At 52.2% G+C, this 20,528-nt stretch overlaps 10 protein-coding genes and 1 non-coding gene across 11 annotated transcripts; 2 read left to right on the top strand and 9 right to left on the bottom strand.

Annotated features, from left to right (window-relative positions):
• Positions 1 to 1,080: 1,080 nt before the first annotated feature.
• On the bottom strand, positions 1,081 to 2,000 carry QC762_407388 (uncharacterized protein; the record flags this gene model as incomplete). Its single annotated transcript, XM_062890201.1, has 3 exons — positions 1,081 to 1,431; positions 1,508 to 1,668; positions 1,752 to 2,000. 3 exons carry the CDS (start codon positions 1,998 to 2,000, stop codon positions 1,308 to 1,310), a joined length of 534 nt encoding a protein of 177 aa, XP_062743753.1. The 3' UTR covers positions 1,081 to 1,307.
• An 875-nt stretch (positions 2,001 to 2,875) lies between these two features.
• On the bottom strand, positions 2,876 to 3,911 carry QC762_407390 (uncharacterized protein; the record flags this gene model as incomplete). Its single annotated transcript, XM_062890202.1, has 3 exons — positions 2,876 to 3,465; positions 3,518 to 3,623; positions 3,681 to 3,911. 3 exons carry the CDS (start codon positions 3,909 to 3,911, stop codon positions 2,876 to 2,878), a joined length of 927 nt encoding a protein of 308 aa, XP_062743752.1.
• A 1,254-nt stretch (positions 3,912 to 5,165) lies between these two features.
• On the bottom strand, positions 5,166 to 8,047 carry QC762_407400 (uncharacterized protein; the record flags this gene model as incomplete). Its single annotated transcript, XM_062890203.1, has 4 exons — positions 7,345 to 8,047; positions 6,460 to 7,070; positions 6,241 to 6,393; positions 5,166 to 6,169 (listed from the first exon to the last, which is right to left on the bottom strand). The coding sequence occupies exons 3-4, from the start codon at positions 6,323 to 6,325 to the stop codon at positions 5,166 to 5,168; spliced, it is 1,089 nt and encodes a 362-aa protein (XP_062743751.1). The 5' UTR covers positions 6,326 to 6,393; positions 6,460 to 7,070; positions 7,345 to 8,047.
• Positions 8,048 to 9,032: 985 nt separating this feature from the next.
• QC762_0069100 lies at positions 9,033 to 9,112 on the bottom strand. The gene has a single exon. It is a non-coding gene; the product is annotated as a tRNA-Asp (tRNA).
• Positions 9,113 to 9,264: 152 nt separating this feature from the next.
• On the top strand, positions 9,265 to 12,389 carry QC762_0069080 (uncharacterized protein). Its single transcript, XM_062883717.1, has 4 exons — positions 9,265 to 10,706; positions 10,756 to 10,800; positions 10,853 to 10,883; positions 10,934 to 12,389. Exons 1-4 carry the CDS (start codon positions 10,334 to 10,336, stop codon positions 12,072 to 12,074), a joined length of 1,590 nt encoding a protein of 529 aa, XP_062743749.1. The 5' UTR covers positions 9,265 to 10,333; the 3' UTR covers positions 12,075 to 12,389.
• On the bottom strand, positions 11,655 to 12,160 carry QC762_0069090 (uncharacterized protein; the record flags this gene model as incomplete). The annotated part of the gene is made up of 2 exons (XM_062883718.1): positions 11,655 to 11,831; positions 12,125 to 12,160. 2 exons carry the CDS (start codon positions 12,158 to 12,160, stop codon positions 11,655 to 11,657), a joined length of 213 nt encoding a protein of 70 aa, XP_062743750.1.
• On the bottom strand, positions 12,242 to 15,332 carry QC762_407420 (uncharacterized protein; the record flags this gene model as incomplete). Its single annotated transcript, XM_062890204.1, has 9 exons — positions 15,208 to 15,332; positions 14,127 to 15,112; positions 13,968 to 14,073; positions 13,767 to 13,909; positions 13,560 to 13,705; positions 13,388 to 13,501; positions 13,100 to 13,328; positions 12,403 to 13,031; positions 12,242 to 12,345 (listed from the first exon to the last, which is right to left on the bottom strand). Exons 2-9 carry the CDS (start codon positions 14,459 to 14,461, stop codon positions 12,242 to 12,244), a joined length of 1,806 nt encoding a protein of 601 aa, XP_062743748.1. The 5' UTR covers positions 14,462 to 15,112; positions 15,208 to 15,332.
• A 438-nt stretch (positions 15,333 to 15,770) lies between these two features.
• On the top strand, positions 15,771 to 17,184 carry saf4. The gene is made up of 2 exons (XM_062890205.1): positions 15,771 to 16,515; positions 16,771 to 17,184. The coding sequence occupies exons 1-2, from the start codon at positions 15,965 to 15,967 to the stop codon at positions 17,087 to 17,089; spliced, it is 870 nt and encodes a 289-aa protein (XP_062743747.1). The 5' UTR covers positions 15,771 to 15,964; the 3' UTR covers positions 17,090 to 17,184.
• A 76-nt stretch (positions 17,185 to 17,260) lies between these two features.
• On the bottom strand, positions 17,261 to 18,443 carry ubc8 (ubiquitin-conjugating enzyme E2 H; the record flags this gene model as incomplete). Its single annotated transcript, XM_062890206.1, has 4 exons — positions 17,261 to 17,866; positions 17,969 to 18,150; positions 18,219 to 18,321; positions 18,371 to 18,443. 4 exons carry the CDS (start codon positions 18,441 to 18,443, stop codon positions 17,724 to 17,726), a joined length of 501 nt encoding a protein of 166 aa, XP_062743746.1. The 3' UTR covers positions 17,261 to 17,723.
• Positions 18,444 to 18,786: 343 nt separating this feature from the next.
• QC762_0069040 (uncharacterized protein) lies at positions 18,787 to 19,393 on the bottom strand (the record flags this gene model as incomplete). Its single annotated transcript, XM_062883716.1, has 3 exons — positions 18,787 to 18,852; positions 19,034 to 19,129; positions 19,322 to 19,393. The coding sequence occupies 3 exons, from the start codon at positions 19,391 to 19,393 to the stop codon at positions 18,787 to 18,789; spliced, it is 234 nt and encodes a 77-aa protein (XP_062743745.1).
• Positions 19,394 to 19,861: 468 nt separating this feature from the next.
• QC762_0069030 (uncharacterized protein) lies at positions 19,862 to 20,365 on the bottom strand (the record flags this gene model as incomplete). Its single annotated transcript, XM_062883715.1, has 2 exons — positions 20,021 to 20,365; positions 19,862 to 19,914 (listed from the first exon to the last, which is right to left on the bottom strand). Exons 1-2 carry the CDS (start codon positions 20,157 to 20,159, stop codon positions 19,862 to 19,864), a joined length of 192 nt encoding a protein of 63 aa, XP_062743744.1. The 5' UTR covers positions 20,160 to 20,365.
• Positions 20,366 to 20,528: the final 163 nt, after the last annotated feature.

Raw genomic sequence — 20,528 nt, 5'->3', positions numbered from 1 at the left:
AGACAGTAGAAAGCTCGGGATCCCGTCCGCTCTCCCCTAGATAAGCTGCTGATCGCCAGACTAGTACTCAGGTGGGTGACCACTGGGGAATCCCTGGTGTTGTATGTTTTTTTTGGTGCCTTTTTTTCCCCGGGGGATCCACTGTGAGACTCCAAGCTTGTGACTGGCACCGGCTTTTTTTTCCCGATTAAGGTTGCTTATATTCCCTGATAAGGTTAATAGATATTTGGAAGAGTCGGTTTGATCAATATCGGCAGCCTGTATGCGATCTTTGCTTGTCTTCACGGCTCGAGGGCTTTTCATTTTGGGAAAGTAAGATAACCAGCTGACAACCATCATGCAGCAGAACCTGTGCATTAAAGACCCTCGCGAGGCCCTCTGTGCTCCGCCTTAGATGGCTTTGAGATTTGTTTATTGCCAGGGGGGAGAAAAAAACCCAAGAGTTTCTCCAGCTTGGCATTTCGGCTTTCTGCAGCGGAGTTTTTGTGCTGCTTGGTTCACCTTAAGAAACTCTTAAATAACTACCTTGCTGGTTCTGCTGCAGGTCCCGGGACCCAGGGGTTATAAAAACATCAACGTCAGTATTTCTCTCCTACATACCTGCAAGTAACCCGCGAAATCGGGTGATATTGGCAAAAGATAGTTCTTTGTTTACATCAACCCCTGAACCCATAAACAAAGGCCCCGCATAGCAACAGTCACGGAGTCAACAGTGGAACCCCAAAAAAAAGCATAAAAACATACAACACCGAGGATTCCCCAGTGGTCACCCACCTGAGTACTAATTCGGCCCTCAGCTGCTTGACTCGGGCAGAGCGGACGGGATGCCGTATTTTCAGCTGGGTATGGTCGTATGTGATAGTTGAGCTTGAATTTCTGGCTTATGTTTGAAGCACAGTTGAAGTTCCAGAGCGTCTTGACCAGAGACAGATATTCAGAAGAGCACAGTAGCGCATTTGGGAAATACCCTTTCGTGGAGCTTTACGCCTGTGATGTTGATGGGCAGATACTGGGGTTAATTTCCATGGGTAGAGTATGATTGTTTCTTGTGACTGGCAGGTTTGATACCTGGGAGGCTTGATGGAAAGTATGGGTTTCTGAGAAACTTTGCAAGTTTTGTGGAGGAAAACACCGGTAATCTTTTACAATGTGAGAAGGCTTTGGGGGCACTGCAATCCGTTCCCTTTTCTTTTCTTGTGTGCGCGAAAGATTCCTTATTTTTCGAACAATGCTACTTACCTTATACCCTACACCTGGACAACTGTGAACCATCTCCCTCCCAGACTTTACGATATTCCCCTAGAGCCTCAGACTCCACTGATATTGATCTGCATCAACCTGTTGGTAATACAAATCTCGCTGCCCTTGACTGTGTTGTCCGCTCGGAAGCAGCTGTCAAAGATCAACCCGCCCGTGCGAGCGACATCCTGGCTAGATCACACACCATATCAGCCAGCGTCCCAGAAAACAAGGAAACGAAACATCGATAAAAACAGCATGGACATACCAATTGACACTTTGCGCCGCCAAACCGCCTCTGCTGGCAACAATCTGCGCACCACCAATTCGACACATCTCAATTTCGAAGACACGCGTCCCCATAGCACAGTGTTGACCATTAGCGCCCTTGCGAGCGAGATCATTAAGGCAGGCTGCTGCGTCGGGTGCCTATATATGCGGCCAGATCCGTTAGATATCTTGGTTCCTGTGCAAGCTAAGTCAAGGAATAGGAAAAGGTAGGGGTATCATACAGGCGCATCTGGAAATGTCGGCTGACAGTTGGCTCTCTTTTGGAGACCGCCTGCCGTGCTGACAACCTCAGTAGCATTCGCTGCCACGATTGCTTCGGCGGGTGAGAGGGCTGTGTCCGGGTTGGCGATAATATCTTCAACCCATCGAGCGAAGGAGAAGGTGGTTGAAGAAGCGTCAGCTGTGGCTGGGGCAGCTGCCACTGAGGCCACCAGAGCCAAGACGGCGACGTTAAGGGTGAAGTTGACCATTGTTACTGATAAGTCGATGCTGAGGTAAATGATGATGATGATGAGATGTGAAGTCGGCCTCCAAGCTGGTTGACGACCGAGTTTGTAGAGATGTATTGCGATAGCCCTGGACCTTGAACCTCCGAAAGACGGCAAAGGAAAGCAAGTAGGCAAAGTAAATAGATCTGCAACAGAGTCAAGCCGAATTCCAAAGGCGTTGCTCTGAATTGCAACAGCGATTCTGCCATGATGACGTTGTGGCCTTTCCAAGATACCTACCTGCCCTTCCCCAATCCTCTGACCCCGACCTGCCCCAGTATGGCAACCACGATTGATGACCTGTTACCGAGATAGATGACTTGTTACCGAGATAGATTTCCACTCTCATGTGATGTCGTACCATCTTGAATCTGGTTTGGGGGTGAAGAAAGAGCCTTTGGTAGATGCCACGCCTACCTTATTTGGTTGTCGTTTATGGAAGCAGCCGACTGCTGTAGAATGGATAATCGTCCATTCCATTGCAGTCAAGCGGAAAGGGTGCCTCGGTAGGTAGTTTATGCAGTGAAAAAGTTCGAATCAACCAAGACGAGGGTCGGAATGCACTCGAGACTCTCAAATTACGTACGTTTGGAGTTTGTCTGGCACCGGGGACTCTCAAAACCGTGATTGAGAGTGATTTCCCTGTATTATTTCTGTTAGTCTGGACTGTCTTTGAAATCCCACAAGTCGCCGATACTCCAAGATGCTAATAGGTCTAAACAGTCTCACCCTCTCTGAGAGTCTGCTTCATTAGGTCGGTGCCAACACTACTGAATATTGGTTCACGAAATAGATTTAAACATGGCAAGCAGACGTTAGTTAACATTCAACACAGCACCCATATATCCACCTCAAATTTACCCCTCCACCTCCTCCTCCTCCTCCTCCCCCTTTACCTCCCCAATCACCGGCCTCAACAGTTCCGGCAACAACAAACTCGCATCCCCCTCAAACCCAAAATCCCCCTTCCTCATCCTCCCCCAGTCCTCCTCCGTAATCTCCAAATTAACAGTCACCACACTCGTCCGCCCCTTTGTCCTCGCCCGCTCAGCATACCCCGCCGCAGGATACACCGCCGAGCTCGTCCCCACGACCAAAACCATATCCACCGGCTCTTTCTCAATCCACTCCTCAATATCATCCAACATATCCTCATCTAGCATCTCCCCAAACCACACCACCCCCGGCCTCTGCAGTTCAGTCTTACAATCCGGACAATGCGGTAATTCACTCTCCCTAATCTCGGCCAACGGCTGGGCCGGATCTAGCAAAGGAAGCGGCTTTGTCGGGTCAGGATTGGACTCTGCCGCCGGGGCAAGGGCAGGACATAATGGATCGGCGATATTGTAAGGGTCTTTCCAGGAGCAAGTGGTGCACTTGAGCGTGAAAAGCGAGCCGTGAAGCAGAGAGAGCTGATCGCTTGGGTGGTTGGCTCTGACGTGGAGGTCTTGATTGAGGTTAGGAACAGGGGACGGAAAGGGGGGAGATGGCTGACATACTATCTACATTCTGAGAAAGACATTTAAAACCAGGTCTCTTTCTCGCCAGCTCGGCCAGAGCGTAATGAGCCGGGTTGGGCTTGGCTGTCAAGGCCATGTGTCGGCGCTGTTGATAAATATCAGACCTGTACATCAAAGGAAAATGGGGATGGAACTGGAGTACGTAGGCGTAAAACAGCCAGACCAAACCGGGATCGGCGTCAAAGGCTTCGGGGGTGGCGAGGTCGACGGCGTTGTGGTTCCTCCATAGACCTCCGGCACCGCGGAAGGTGGGAAGGCCGGAGGCTGCGCTGAGGCCGGCGCCGCAGACGGCGAGGATGCGGTTGGATTTGAGAAGTTTTTCGTGAAAGAGGGGGATGGAGCTAAGGGCTGCTCGTGAGGCGGAGGAGGCCATGGTTCTTGGTTTGGGGTTTGTGTGCTTGAGACTAGTGAGATATGTTAGCTGGCTGGTCTTTTTCACGTAAGGAGAAAGTATGAGATGGGCAATGTTGGGTAAAGGCTTTGTGTTATAGACGTGAAAGTATGTGAAAAAGCGGCCCCTTTTCCATCAAAGGTTTAGACAAAATAGGAGATCTATTAAATAGTTTTCTACATACCTCTCACAAGCACAACTGGTTTCCGGTTTTCGTGTCTTTGTTTCCGGGAGATGACTTCGATCCAAGCCTCTCGGCTCTGGAGTCAGAGTAAAAGGTCGTACACTCCAGTTACTGATATAAACCAACGCCTGACAAGGCAGCCTGTTGCCTTGCTTCCTGGCTCCCAGCCTTCTTTGTCCTGTGTCTGAGTAGCTGAAGGGCTATAAGGGGTTCAGGTTCGGTGAGAGGTTCCCCGCATTTTGGAGCCTCACACCCTCCTTCAATCTGAATGGAGAATAGCTGCACGAGGCCCCCCAAATCGGAAGCGGGATGACCTCATGCATCTCACCGTTTTTTGCCCGGCATCTCGGATGCATGCAACGCTGATTGGAGATCTTGCATTGCCCCTTTGACCCCTGAAAATATTGTCCGATGAGGAACCCGGAATAGAGCCACCACTTTTACCCATGCCGTCTTGGGATCATCAACACAAACCACTTGAAAAAGAGCCTCGTCAACTTCAATCCAATATGTCGTCTTTCCAATCGAATACATACGTTGAAGTCTCGGTATCTATTTACAACAAAAACGCTTCCAAGCTATCAAATAACAAGCAGTCATGCCACAACTTCTAAACACGCCAAGAAAAACCATAACAACATGCTCGCTCAGTATACAGACGCGCCCCCAAAAATCTTCATCTAAAAAACATTGCCTTGCCTCATCTAACAGATGCCATGACTGTTTCCCATCCGTGTCGACATATATATCTCCCGGGGACCACCGGTATTAAACTCGTATAAACATTGGGCATCGGTATTTGCTCAGCCAGCAACAAGATCCGTCAGGGCGACCGTTCTCATCACAATGTCGTGCGCACATCTCGGGGGACCACTGCTCCGCAAGGACCCAAGAGAAAGCGCGCAATGGGGGGATTGCGGAAGCGTACCCCTGCTCTTATTGCCAGACGCAAATGTAAGGAGTGTGGCGAAGACGCAAAATAGCTCCGGTGACAGGAGACAAAACTTGAAACAACCTTCTATCGTCTTATCGTGTCCAAATGGCGTGTGCGTTTAGAGAACAAGGTAGCCGAGAACAGCGGCGGCACCCATGGCGGCCATGTTGCTGAGGGCAACCTTGCCGGCGGCACCGGTGGGGATGGCAGTCTCGGTCTCGGTGACCTCCTCGGTTGTGCTGGTGGGGGTGGTGGTGGCATCAGTAGTGAGGGTACCATTAGTAGCACCGAGAGCAGTGCTAGAGGTCACGGTCTGAAGAGTGGTGGCAGAAGTGGCAGTCTTGGTGGTGGCCTTGGAGGTGACGCTGCTGCTGCTGGAAACAACACCGCTGCTCCCAATGACCTTGATGCTCTGCCAGGTGCCAGACTTGTCGCCATACTGGTACTCGGTAGCCTCCTTGTGGCCACCCATGTAGTCGATGATCTTGAGGCTCTGGTAGTACCCGTCAGAGGGTCCGTTAGAGAAGTCGGCAAGACCACCAGCCCACTCGATGGTGCCCTGGGGAGCATCCTTACGACCAGCAACCCAGGTACCGAGCTTGATCTGCATGGGGGACTGAGGATAACCAGCGCAGCCCTCAATGCCGGTGTTCTTGAGCGTGCGGACGACCTGGCCGTCAATGATCCAGTCGAGCTGCTCCGAGGTCCACTTGATGGTGTAGGTGTGGAAAGCGCCAATGGGGTCGGCGACGGGAGAGAATCCACCGCGGTCGTACGTCTCGGTGCAGCCCTTGCTGAAGTAGTTATGTTGGACCTGGGCATTATCCCCGCCGAGCCACTCCCAATCGATCTCATCAAGGTCGTCAGACTGGAGCACGAAGCTGGTGACGACACCGGGACCTGGGGCAGCCCTCAGAACAACATCGACCTGGCCGAAGAAGATGTAGGCTTCGCTGCCGATCGTGGGGGCCTGGTTCTCATTGGCAATGGAGAAAACAGCGCCGAGATCCTTATCGTAGGTGAGCTTGGTACCCTCGGCCTCCTTAAAGAACTTGTTCTTGCCCTGACGGAAGTCAATGTTGACGGGCTTGGACCCAACGGCCTTGCGGGCAGGGCAGTCGGCTAGATCGGGGGTGTCAGCAACACGTTCATGGCGAGATGTGGAATGTTGTCTTGAGACAGGAACTACTCACATCTCTTGGTGGGGTCACAGTCAGTGTAAGTCTGGGCAGAGACCATGGAGGCGGCGAGCGCCAGAGTGAGAAACTTGGAAAGCATGGTGTGAGAGTGTTGTGAGTGTAGGTACAGCTGAATATTCCAAGAAAGATGAGTGTGTGTTGTTGTTGTTGTTGTTGTTGTTGTTGTTGTTGTTGTTGTTGTTGTTGTTGTTGTTGTTGTTGTTGTTGTTGTTGATTAGTAGTTGGTGGTGATTATGCGCTGAGGCGGGTCAAGTGATGGCTGATGATTGAAAAAGAGCACGAGGCAAGTGGTGATGATGAGCGAGTGTATAAAAGAGAAAAGCGCCAGTGAGGCTGTGAACGAGAGACTGAAGAAGCGTGGGCAACACGAGCCTTGGTGTTGGCAGTTCGTGTATGCGTGAGTTTGTCTGCTGACGATGGGGGATGGGGATGGGGAAAAACGAGAGAGATTGACAAACGGGGACCCATCATCGCTTTCAATGTTCCTTCCAGCGGCGCCGAGCCCCTTTCCCACCGGGGTCCCAACCTCCCACACCTTTGTTGGCCGCTGGGGGCATCTGAGCCGCCGACGGCCGAAATTCAGCAATGTCACCTGCCAACCCTGCCAAGGGAGCGCATGTTTGTCTCCGTTGACAGGCCAATCAGGCCAATCAGAGGCGCGTATGCAGGGAAGACCCCTAGATGCTGCCCAGCCAGTGGCACTGCTGAGGCACACGTCCCAGGAAGGAAAGCTAGCCTTGGCATTCAAGGGGTGTCGGGCGCTACTAACCCCATGTTTTGGGATTTTGAAGTGATGGCGAGTGGCCTGCCTGGGCTAGCCCAGTCTGGGCAAGATGATAATACGAGAGAGTTAGTCACCACCATGATCTAGAGGTATTGAGATGAAATAAGGTGAGGACTGAGGATGGCCCAGAAGAAGTGGACAAAATGTCGTGTCCCAGAGATATTGCTCTGCGTTGTGTAACCATTTTTGTGCTCACATCAGATCGTGTGCAACGTGGGCGTGCTTCCCGTGGAAAAAGTCTTGGAACCAAGCACTCCAAGATGAGGCGGCAGCGTTGCTTATGAAAATTGAAATGAGAAGGAGTTGTTGCCTACCGAATTTCCCAAAACACGAGACTCGGACCCCGACGGCGGGTGAAAAACTACCGGCCACGTACCGGCGCTATCGAATCGCCTTTTCCCAGCTGATGGGAAAGCTGAAAGCAAAAGAAGCACTTGGCCGTGTCATATCAAAACTCGATATTTTTCTTCTTGACATTATTTCAGAGGCCGTGGGCGGCACTGGCGCAAACAAACATCAACGCCGCATGGTCGATCCGGCCCCCGTGCAATGCCCGTGCCCAAAATGTTGTCTGTCGACCAATCCAGTGGCAGTTCGTGATCGATCTCCCAGCGCTTGGTGGAGGAGGGTTGGGTTGACGAGGTTGGTCGCTGCCGCCCCACGTTGCCCGCATCCAGGCCCGCTCTCCGGAGACCGACGCCCCCACCGGCGCCCTCCTGCACGCCATGCAAACAACCTCAAGTCAAAGGCCAGCGGTGAGACCAACAGGAAAAGCGTTGATCCCGCCCCATTGCCACTGTACCAGTCACCGAAACAACATCTCGCCCTTGTACGAAACGGTGAGCGAATCTGCGGTGGTTCTGTGGTGTTCGCATCCTGGCCGCTGAAACAGGAGAAAAGCAAGGGGCATCTTCCTTCTTGTAATTTTTCCTCGCACTTTTCCCCCCGCGGCCGAACGGTTCGTACGACGTTAGCGCGCCACCTATGGCAACGGAGCCGTTATTCTGGATGTTGGATCACATCCGCCCAGTCTCCGGTTTCATGGTTTCATGAACTTTCTCTTCTTCTTTGGTGCTCGCCGAGGAAACATGATTTATTTCAGAGGCCATTTCCGTCATAGCGAAGAGGGTCAGACGGCGAGGAAGGAGGCCGCTTACAACGTTGCATATCCCTTTTTTGGCATATGATAAGAAACATGTCTCACTCGCAGCATGTCACTTGGTGGCTCTAGAAGGGTTGACTGAGACACCGACTTTTGTGCTCACTCAGTCAGCAACAAATTGTCTACCGACCAGCTGTCATTCATCACGCGTTTAAAGTGTGGCAGTGCGCTTGGGTTCGCATTGAAAACCTTCTTGGACTTCTCGGCCCAACCAAAATACGATGTCGCATTCAACGCACAAGATCTCGGCAGTTCCCAAGTCTGTTTTCGACTGCGCCTGTTGCTAACATGATGCTAGCTCGGAGCATGCTTTCTGCTATGATTATCGACAAAGATTTTTTCGAGTTGTAGAGCTCAGCCCTACGAGACGGCAAGAAATGAAGTCTAGACGAGAATATGGAGACAAGAGCTCTCCCGGTTTTCTGGGCCACTACGGGACGGCCGTTGCAGCGGGTGGATAGCTGCCTCGGCGGGACGTTGTGAAAACCCGGACTACGAGTGAACACGGGAAGCCCAGCTCATCGCATCTCCATTTCCATGGTCTCTATTTTTGGGTTGCTTATAACAGGTTGAGTGTGGGCTGATATAGATGCCTCAGTATCATATGGTTCCAATATTTTCTATTTACCCGGTGCGGCCTCCACGCCTTCTTGTGACTGGTAAGAAGAAGATCCTGAGACACATGCCAAGATGGCAGGCGGTAGGAAGTTCTCCATGAGCCAGCCGCCGTTACTTTTGCAGCGAGCAGCACATTCGCAGATTTGGATGGATATGGGCTGTGATTTCTGCAATGGCAAAAAGACAGAGCAAGCTAGTAAAAAGGCAAAAGGTTGTGGTTGACTCTCCCGCCGGGAATTGAACCCGGGTCTCGAGCGTTGTTGGATGACAAGCTCACATACTGACCACTATACTACGGAAGATTTACAGATGTGATCATCTGTCGTAGCTGGTTTGCTGGGAATTGATCGAGGATTTGGCCTCTATATCAGGAGTCACCCCAACAACACTAGGTAGTTCACATGCATACACTTCGGTCCCTACCCAGACTGACATCATCGTCAACGACTTCAAACTCAGGTTGTTCTCACTCACACAATGAGCTCGGCAAGCATCAACCACCCGACTTCTCTCTCACGGGTGCAACAACACTATCCAAATATCTCTCGGTACAGCCCGAAAAACCGCCTGTCACATCACCACCACACCTTTTCCAGACCAACCACAGGTGCGCGTCAGGTTGCCGCGATGTCACAGATATTTAAACCAAACGACTCTGGGTGCTGCAGAACTTCAGAGATGTTACGCAACGCAAGACATGCATGGAACCTGCTGATCGATGTACTGCAGGATCACGACCGCCGCATGCAGTCTGTCGTGACCGTTTGTGTGTCACAACGCCTTGCCTGATTCTCTCTGAGGAAAAAGGCGGGGATTTGAGGGTTTGAGCATAAGACATGGCTGGTGATATCGCTATCTTTGCTCCCTTGGGTGGGATGAAATCATCGAAGGCCGTATCGCGTAAGTTCCCCCATTCTCACCTCACGGACCGATTCGGCCGGGTCGGGAACTTGGGATCAGGTACCACAGATTCAGTGACGGATTGACATTGGCATGATTGAGCCATCTATGACCGCAGCAGTTCAAACCGTCGAAACCTTATCTTCGCCTGTCCTTTCGCCCTTGGCGGCAAGATCTGGCAGCTTGGATGATACCACTGCATCAATCTCTGTTCTCCAAGCCAGCGCACAGCTGTCAGAAGAACCAGAGATGGCAGGTGAGGCCAATTGCCTGGACGATCACCACCATCACTATGTTTGTGTCGGTCGCACACATGCAGCGGAACGCTGGGTGAGCTTGTCTTTGGATGCCAATGTGTTTGCCCGCACACTCCGACTTTCCCCTCTCTAAGGTATCTCGCTGTTGTCTGGCTGGTGGTCGTTGGTAGTTCAACGTTGGAAGACAAGCTGCTCAACCACACTGTTGACAGCTAACCCCCCACCGGCTCTTCTCTTTCATGCCTCCCTTTTTCTGCTCGGCCGTCGAATTACCCCGGGTTTCACCGTCGGAGCAACTCCGTTGAGTTGAGGGAAACCAGCCACAACACTGCCATCTCCACCAGAAAGTACCAGGGCGATATCAACATGTCCGTCGACAGAATAAGAGCAATTGACAAGATTGAAAAGCTCCCACCGCCTGTAGACGACGATGAGGATAAGCATGAGCTCGGTGTTTCTCTCCAACCTTATACTTCTAGCCAACATGGACCCAGAAACCAGGATAGACGAGGCAGCACCCTACTGGGCGACGTCATTGTCGAGATCGACCCTGTTGTTGAGAAGCGGGTCAGGAGGAAATTTGACAAGACGCTGGTAGTGCTGGTGTTTCTGGCTTATATGCTTGCCTTTCTTGATCGGTCCAATATTGGGAATGCGCAGAATGCGGGAATGGGCGATGATCTTGGGTTTGACGATGAGCACTATCAGTGGCTGCTCACCATATTCTACATACCGTATAGTAAGTGCCTTATGCTCGTTTCTTGGACTTGGTGCTGACAGCTTCTCAGTCTTGTTTGAAGGCTTTGCCCTCATGTGGAAGATCATGCCTCCTCGTATGCCTGCCTCCTATTTTCTCCTAACACATGAGATCCTAACCCAACCCAGATATCTGGGCCACCATAACAGTAGCAACCTGGTACTCCCCCCTCACCTCCCCCCTTTTCCACCCGCTAACCGTCCCCCTAGGGGCCTCGCCTCAACCCTCCAATCCGCCGCCCCCAACTGGCAATCCCTCATGGTCTGCCGCTGGTTCCTCGCCATGGCCGAAGCCGGCTTCGCCCCCGGCGTCCCCTACCTCCTATCCTTCTTCTACCGCCGCCGCGAACTCGGCCTCCGCTGCGGCATCTTCCTCTCCGCCGCCCCCCTCGCAACAACCTTCGCCGGCGCCCTCGCCTACGCCATAACCAGCACCCCTTCCCCCCCTCTCCCGCCCTGGCGCCTCCTCTTCCTAATCGAAGGCCTCCCCACCCTCATCTTAGCCATCATCCTCTACTTCCACCTCCCCTCCTCCCCCACCACCGCCCCGGTCCTCACCCCAACCGAACTTTCCGTCGCCAAAGCCCGTTTATCCCTCCACACCCCCCAGCAAGGTCAAACCCCCACCGGCTGGCGAAGCATCTCCCCCCGCGAAATCCTCTCCACCTTTGAAAGTCTGCAAACCCTCCTCCCCTCCCTAATGTACTTCTCCCTCAACGTCTCCTTCTCCTCCTTACCTGTATTCCTCCCCTCCATCCTCTCCTCCATGTCCCTTTCCCCAAACACCTCCACCGCACAGGGTCTCACCGCCCCGCCTTACCTCCTCTCCTTTCTCATCTGCATCCTGTCCACTTACCTCGCCGACAAAACCCAGCAACGCGGCCTGACAATCATTTGTCTTTCCCTCGTCGGCGGGGCGGGGTACGTGCTACTAGCAACCCTGCCAGAACACCTCGTTTCGGTCCGGTATTTTTCTGTTTTTTTGGCTGCCGGGGGTGTCTTTCCTAGTATAGCCAATGTCCTTCCGTGGACGTTGAATAACCAGGGGAGCGACACCAAACGGGGGGTGGGCATCGCGGTGCTGAATATGGTCGGGCAGTGCGGGCCGCTGTTGGGGACGAGGCTGTTCCCCGAGGGGGACAGGCCTGGGTATACAAAGGGGATGGTGGTCTGTGCGGTGTTTATGTTTGTTAATGCCGGGCTGGCGGCGGGGTTGAGGTGGCATTTTGCGAGGAAAAATAAGAGGCTGGAGGAGAGGGAGAGGGCTCAGGTGGTGTCGAGGGCGGGGGATGGAGGGAGGAGGGAGGATGGGGAGAGCGAGGGGATGGTTGGCTTTAGGTATGTTTTGTGATGAGGGGCTTGTTGGAATGCCCTAAAAGGCAGCGATTGGGGTGTACTGACTTGCAAGGGAAATAATGAGATGTGATGAGTTTTCATGACGGTAGGGATGGTATTGTTTCTTTGTTTATCCAATGGTTATCTGTTTGATGACAGTGCCTATGCTTGGGAGCCAAATCCTTAGTCTCTGAACTGCCCCTGAGGCAGATACTGCCAGTTCGAGACATATGCCGGTGTCGTCCCATTTCTCCCGTTATTTGTGGCATACACGCCAAGGAGCACCCCTGTTTCAGCCAGTTAGCAACACAATGATATCCCCTAATCTTCCATGGAGAACCTACCAGTAAAACCCCAACTAACAGGCTCATTACTCGCATACAACAACGTCTGCATCAAGCTCTGTCTCCCCGCTGGCCCAACACTGAAGCTGTAATGAGTCCTATTCGCAGCCTTGATCTCCAGCCTCAGTTTTCCATATCTCCAAGCCTTGGGCACAGGGGCAATGATGGGCTTCGGAACAGGCACGTAGGATTCCCCCCTGAACCTGATCTGCGGAATCAGAGCCTCCTCTTCTTGTCCCGCGGGCTGTCCCGACAAGAGAGTCGCAGTGCTGGCACTTGGAGGCAGCAGCACGATTCCAATGTCGAGATGGTGGTTCTGTGTCAAGAAAGCAGATACACCGGCTTCTTCTTCGATGGCTGTGGGAGAAAAGTCAAGGTCGACGGAGAAAGTGAAAAGGGTGTCTTGCTGTCGGCGCGAGATGAAGCTCTGACCACCTGGGCCGGCGTAATTCCCATTCAGAGCGGTCAGGTTGATGTTCGAAGGGTTGATTCGCAGAGTGTTTGGCTTCTCAGGCGGCGAGATGGTAAAGGAGGATGGATTGGGGTAACGCCAGTGCGTGATGTGGGCTGGGAGAGCGGTATTGTTGGAGAAGGTGAGAATCTCGGGTGTCGGATGGTTGACAAATGGCCTAAAGCATGAGGAAAATCGAGATTAGCTAGGCACATGACGAGCAGAAGTTGCGAATTCACAACTTACCCCACCCCTTTGATATCCAATGCCGCAGGCGGCAGAGGCCAACCGCTCACTTCACCGCTGATGGGTGTCCAAACTGGGTACTCTCCCTCAGGCCAGGATACAGCCGTCATGATGGTTTCCCGTCCCATGGGATAGTGTATGTATTCAGGACCTGAGCGAGTGGACAAAGCAACACCCCACCAGTTTCCATTGCCATCATGAAAGAGATCCGCATGGCCTACGGTTTGGACTGTTGATGGGGGTGTAAGTCAATCGAACCACTGCTGTTATGGGTTATTCGGCGCTTACAAAGACTTGAGGTATTGGCATTGGACAAGACCGGGTTGTTCACATATGACTCGTAAGGTCCAGAAACATTCTTTGAGCGAGCCATCGTGACCATGTGGTTAACACCAGTTCCACCTAGAAGATGGTCAGCTTAGTCCACTTGGACAGAATATATGGGTTGCTGTATTCTTACCCTCTGCAGCCAGGAGATAATACCATCCATCCTTGTGGTAAATATGCGGTCCTTCAGGGGCAAGGCCGCCGGTTCCGTTCCATATGACGTTCCATTCGCCAACTTCTCCTGTGTCAAGGTTGACTTCCGCTTGTTCAATGTAAGGTCTTTAACAGCCATGGTCAGCCCACACCATTTCAAAGTTCAAATAGTTAAAGCAGTACGTACCCAACTTGCCATGCGTGGGCGGCGTTGATGTAAGCCTTTCCATCCACATCCCAAAAAGGCTCAGGATCGTAACCAGTAAGATTGAAGTGGATGGCATTCGACCACGAGGCTGGGTCGTACGGATCCTTGCCCTTGAAGATAATCTGCCAAGCAGAAAAAGATAAGCAGCTCTTCGAAGAACAGGTGGTGGGGAAGACATACGTTATCCCATCTGGTAAAATCTGCCTGAGGGCGGTCATCATCTACCAGTGTCGTGACAAGCCAAAAAGTGTCATCGTGAAATCTGATGGTCGGTGCCCAAATGCCACTTCAGGCTGTCAGCCATGATACTGTCCTCAGTTAGATCGATTCAATTCCTACCTGGTTGATCTATTCGTCTCCGCCAGCCTGGGGAGTTGCTCCTTGCGGTTCAGCACATGCCCAATCAGCTTCCAGTTCTGCAGGTCCTTGCTCGCGTGAATAGGAATTCCTGGAAAGGCATTGAAGCTCGACGAAGCACAAAAAAAGGTATCATCCCACTCAGGGACAAAGATACAACTTGGATCCGGATAGAAGCCCGGGAATATCGGGTTGTAGATGGTGGAGTTGGCCGCGTGCCCCAACGAAGCTGAGAGACGGGCTGACAAACCCAGTAATAAGAGTGACTTCATGGTAACCAACTTCAACGTTGTCCATCTCTCTGAGAAATGTCTCATGCCAAAGACGATACATGGTCAATATGTACCCGAGTCGTCACCAGCAACCTGGTAGTTGGGCCCCGCACGTGGAGGAGATCAACGTGGGATTGCCGGATAAAGGGGGTAAACAGCGGGATGGCCCATCGCCGGGTATAAAATAGGTACCGAACGTTTAGGCAGCTGGTTAAGCATAAGGACTGTTACCATGCCGATCTGTGGTGTTTTGGTACATCTCGTCGATGTAGAGAGATTGCTGGTTGTTGAATGAGGGTACGGTTTCCAAAATGCTGCCATGGTCGGTGAAAGCTGCCAGGCATCAATAGCTTTGCCATACAACAGAAAAAGAATTGAAGTTTCATAGATACTCCACAACTAATTCTAGTACATGTAATGGGGTTGCCCATGGGAAGGCAGGAACGTGAGAAGTCGCAGGGCCGCTGCGGGGAAGGAGCCATGCAAGGTACATCAATATGGAAAGGGAACGCCCGTCTTGGCTATGCGTCATGAACTACAGCAGATCCGGATGAAAGCTCAAATCATTGTTTTAAGAGTTTAACGTGATCCTACTGGCTGTGTCACCCGGTTAGCTTAAGTCGCGTGGTGTGTGTGAGTTGAGGTCTCACAGAAGATCAAGCATGGAAGCTCATGACAGTGCCCAGTGCAGACGAACTCAACTATCCCATGTCAGCAAGAGATACCTCATTCAAACCTTGATGGCACATGTCCAGGGCAGAAAATACAATGATAAGGGAGCCTTCACTTGCTAGAGAACCTGTTGGTTTTGGCTAAGCTTGCCTCACTTCTATTAAACCTCTTGCACAATACTAACCTCACCTTCGAGACCTACGATGGGTAAAATCCTGTCAAAGTTGTTCCGGTCGGTATCCGAAATGAGCTTTGGCAAGGAAAACAAAAACTCAAACAGCAACGCTAACCACCACCCCGACTCGGACAACACCTTCGCCATCCACCATTCCGTTCCTGGCAATCTCGAGGTCAAGTCCCAGAAAGTCAAATTCCGTGGTTCATGGCCTGATGGAGGATTCGGTTGGGGTGGAGGATATAGTGGGGGTGGAGGAGACGGAGAGGGCGGTGATTGAGAAACAAGCTGGACACCCGACGTTATATAGCAACTCAGGAAATTCAAATTTGGTCGAGACACCAATGTTGAAGATGTCGAATACACTAGAGACAAAGGGTTAGGGAAAGTTAACATAAGTATTCCTATGCCAAGACATATCTACGCTAGAAGCCCACTAAGAACGCCACCTATGCACCCCGGCCGGCAACTGGGTCTGTTAGCTGCGTCACTCGCTAAACTTCCGCGCTCCTCAACATGGACGAAACCTCAACCTTTGATCACGGCGCGATCGCCCACCGTCGAGCGCGCTGACCATCTTGAGTATTCAACCGTCAACTAACACAATCATCGAGCCTATCCATCCATCGCGCCTTCAAATAACTCACCAGAACCCCCTTACGCACCTACTCCCTCCCATCAACCCCCCGCCCACCTTCAAAATGCAAGGCTTCAACATGGGCCGCTACGTCCCCCCAGACCTCGAAGGCCTCCTCACCTCAGGCAACCCCCTCCACAAAAAACATCCCCTCGGCCCCCGCGCCTCCAAACCCGGCCTCCTCACCGTCCGCTTCGAGATGCCCTTCCCCATCTGGTGCGCCACCTGCCCCCAACCAACCCTCATCCCCCAAGGCGTCCGCTTCAACGCCTCCAAGTCTCGCTCCGGCTCCTACCACACCACCCCAATCTACACCTTCACCCTCCGCCACCCCCCTTGCTCCGGCACCATCACCATCCAGACCGACCCCAAAAATACAGACTATGTCGTCCTCTCGGGCGCCCGGAGACAAAACGTCGCTACCTCGACTGATGATTTAGTCACGACGAGCATCAAGACGCAGAGGGAAAAGGAAGAGGAGAGGGAGACGGCGTTTGGGAAGCTGGAAAAGACGATTGCGGATAGGGAGCAGGCGAGGGATGCGACGGTTAGGATAGATGAGTTGCGGGATAGTAATGAGAGGCTGTGGGAGGACCCTTTTACTGCCAACAGGAGGTTGAGGGCGGGATTCAGGGAGGGGAGGAAGAGGCGGGAACGGGAGGGGGAAAGGGATGAGGGGATAAGGGAGAGGATGGGGTTGAGGATCAAGTTGCTTCCTGAAAGGGAGGAGGATGGGTTGAGGGCGGGATTGGTTGATTTTGGGGGTGTGTCCGAGGGGAACGAGGGGATGGGGGTGGAGAGGGTTTTGGCGAGGCCGTTGTTTGAGGATGGGAAAAAGAAAGAGGGGCTTAAAAAGGAGGGAAAGGGGAGGTTGAAGAGGGAGATTAAGGCTGACAGGATGAGGGAGAGTTTGGTGGAGGAGATTAGGACAAATACCAGGGCGATGAAAGACCCGTTCTTGGTTGCTTTTGGGGACAACAAAAGCAGCAGGGACAAGGGGGGTGGTTTGCTTCCTGGGTTGAAGAAAAGGAAGCGGGGGGCTGAGGATGAGGGTGAGAAACCGATACCGGCACCGGCACCGACGCAGCCAGAAGATACCCTCGCTGGAGGTGGCAAAGGGGAGCTTAAGCCGACAGCACCTGCAGGGCAGCGTGCTCTACTCGTGAGTTACGACTCTGACTCGGCTTAACTCCCGGAGGGACGCGGAAAAGGTTTGCATTTTGTTTTATTTGCATAGCATAGCGATGATACCCCATACTCATGAAAAGATTGATTGTTGTTCGCTTTCCCCATTTGTCGGTACCTAGCGGCTTTGACTACAACTGCAACTACAACTACAACTTGGGATACTATTAGTCAAGTCATACTCTCTGTCTTATCGGCGCTGATTGGCTGGCTGCAGCTTGCTCCAGATCTGTAGCTGCTGCCTCACTCTACAACACTAGCAGTCGTTGTAAAAGTCGCTCTATAACCTTGCTCCTGAACATATATAGTGAAGTCGCCTAAACTGTGTGCAGTCAGGTTCACAGTCTGACTGTTTCTCACACAAGCCAACTTCAAACCCTTTGTTGCCGGAAGTCCGGAGCCAAGCAAACCAAACAACACATTCACAGCCTCCGAGTGTGCATCAACCTCCAAGAAAAGAAAAACAATGGATATCAAAACCAGGAACCAGAACCGTTAGAAAACCCTTAGTACCGTACCAAGCCATTGCAACTCCCTTATCCACCCATACCTGTAGTCCATCCATGATTTGGTCAAGACGAAAAAGCATTCAACACACCGTTGGAGTACCCCTCGGAAACAAACGACGAATCCCAACCCTATACATCATCCATCTTACCAGCTGGCTGCTGTTCCTCATCGTCGTCGTCGAAACTCGCCACCGAGGACAGATCGTCGTCGTCTTCGCTTTCGGCGCCGGCATCGTCGGCTGCTTCTTTGCTGGCGTATTTCTGGACGTACTCTGTCATTGGGATATCGTCAGCAATTTGTACTTGTCCATTTACGACGCGAGGACTCCGGTAAAAGCGAGTGACCGTAAAATGAGAGCAGAAAGGCTACTCACCCTTGACCTTGATATCATAACTTTTCGGCTCCCTCATCAACAGCGCCGCCGCCTCCCCATTCAGCGGATCCGTCGGGTTCGGGTAGCGCAGCAGCTGCGGGAGGAAGACTTCGAAAATATTGATCATGTCGAACATGGGCGACCAGGTTTGGTTGATGACGTCGAGGCAGACCGATCCAGACCTATAATCCCCCAGTCGTTAGCCTCTCATTCCAATCTTGCCTATATGCTTCCGTGTGGTCAAACTTACAGCTCATCAATATTAGGGTGAAAAATCCTGTTCACGAACCCAATACTCGGCGACTTATACGGGTACTGATCAGGGAGCTCGACATGAACCTTCCAGACACCACCTTCGAAGGGAGCTGCACTGGGTTAGCTAACCCACCTCTTTTATCGAGCAGATATCACATACTCTCAGTAGGCCCCTTGAACCGCACGTAAAACTCCTGCCTATCGTTCCCACCACTCGCATCAGTCATTAAGGTTCCCATCTTGCAAACCATCGCACCGTGTGGAGTATCGGGCCGCTGTAGCCATCGTCGTGGCGTCGAGCTTGACTTACACTGCAAATTAAGCATAGCCTGTTAACATCCCACCGCATCAAGCCCCTTGCCCCACGCTGTCGGGTATATGTATGTATACGTACTATTATCATTGACCAAGGTGACCTCATAATCGCTCATGAAACTATCAACCCATTTCCCATCAGTCCTGGTTTTTTATCACCCTCCCTCGCAGGTAGACGTACAGCTTCATGACATCTGTCTCGATGCGGCGACGCGGGGAAGCCATCTTTGCCGACTTGGATCGCTACGTTACCAGTCGTTTGGGATGGTGTGGCTTTCAAAGGGACACGCCCGCGTGGAGTTTTCGGCGTCGGTCTTGTCAAACTCGAGGAGTTTGAGTTAGCGGGTGGCAACTGGCAGGGCGTTCGAGGTTTGAGGGATCGGTGTTAGGAAAGGAAGAGAGGATATAGTAAGTAGCAAGCAGAGCCACAGCAGGATAGGTATAGCGTAAAAGGAGGAGATCAATCCCAAAGGTGTTTTTTTTTTGCTGACCTACCTTGATGGTTTTCTTTTTGGAGTTGGCAGGCGCGCACTTGCGAAAGAGGCGAGCGAGGGCTGCTGCTATTAGGTGTCGACGATCGGAATCGGTTGACTCAGCTGGGTGGTGGTGGTGGTGGTGGTGGTGGTGGTGGTCTTATGGTGTACTAGCAGCGGTGGGTGTGGCACGTAGTGTTAATGCAGGATGCGGGGAATGGGGGGTCTTTTATCTGTGGTTGTTTGATGTGTTGTACCTGAATGGCGGCTTCTTGTTTCTGCCTTATTAGGTGCCGTTTTATGCAGTTACAGAGAGAGGCGTTGAAGGGCTTGCGATTTTATTGGAAAGGGGGCAAAAGGGGAAGGGAAATGATTGCTTCATGAGGTGGTAGTCCCTTTCAAAGGCCACGACGTCAGACAGTGGAAGTCACCCGCCTGCAGCAGCCTCAAGGTGGATGCGTTGCCCGCCCGCTCTGGGCCTCTTTCCAGCCGCTCGGACAATTGCCAGTTGCTCCGAGAGAGAGAGTGATTCGATGAGGCCACCCAAGTACAGGAGAAGCCAAAACCAAGAGTATCCCGCAATTGTTGGCTTTTAGGCCATCACGCCAATTTTGTAATCTACAACCCAACTGCCCGATATTGCCGATCTCTCTTGTTCCTGGATTCCATTTGGATGTATGAATGGACATTCATGAGTGTTCGATGAGGTGTCAGTGATCGGTGGAGACAGATGACGCCATGCGATTGGAGGGCCCAAGCATTTGGGAAGAGTTGATGTTGGCCCGATGGCGGTCAGGTCTCAGGCACGCCTTTGTCTTCTTTCAACGGGCCCCTTAATCCGGACTGACAGTCAAGTCTCCAACATACAGAATATCCAGGCTTTGATCTCATGTATACCGATATCTTGTCAAAGAGACCACTTTAAAGCAACCCGGGCCTGCCGGGTAGTCCCCGCGGAGTTAAACAGACAAGTACGGCGAAGCGGGGTAGGGAACAGCCATCTCCTCACCTTTTGTAGATGGGCATCCGACACCATAACCCAATGGGCGGAGCGGTAGCTGAGGGCGAACGGCAATGGCAAAGGCGGAGGAGTCACGCGTGCCTGGCCGGTAACATTTGATCCTCAGAGCTGACCCGGAATCGGGCATGCAAATCGACGGCTTGGCTCCGGTTTTCTGGCTTTGCTGTTGCAAGTCCAAAATGTTGGAGGGGTAAGAAATCTTTGAACTCCGCTCACAACATAGTCTTATTAAAAGACTCAATATCAAAAGTACATCTGACACCAAAGCAACCACAATGGCCCCAAGGCTGAGAGTAGATAACACAATCAATAACAAGGCTGCCACTTCAGCTGATGGATGCATGGAAGTGTTGAAAGATGTCTGATGGAAAAGCACTCGGCGAAACCACTGCCTCGGCTCCAGCGGCCCCAGTTCCAGCTCACCGTTCATGACCAATCATGTTCCACCCCGATCGCCCGAACCGCTTGCAAAGAGCCGGCCTCAACCTTTTTTTCG

The sequence above is a fragment of the Podospora pseudocomata genome, chromosome 4 (assembly GCF_035222375.1).
Source record: "Podospora pseudocomata strain CBS 415.72m chromosome 4, whole genome shotgun sequence".
Classification (NCBI taxonomy): Eukaryota; Fungi; Ascomycota; class Sordariomycetes; order Sordariales; family Podosporaceae; genus Podospora; species Podospora pseudocomata.
This window is presented reverse-complemented; position numbering and strand designations above follow the sequence as displayed.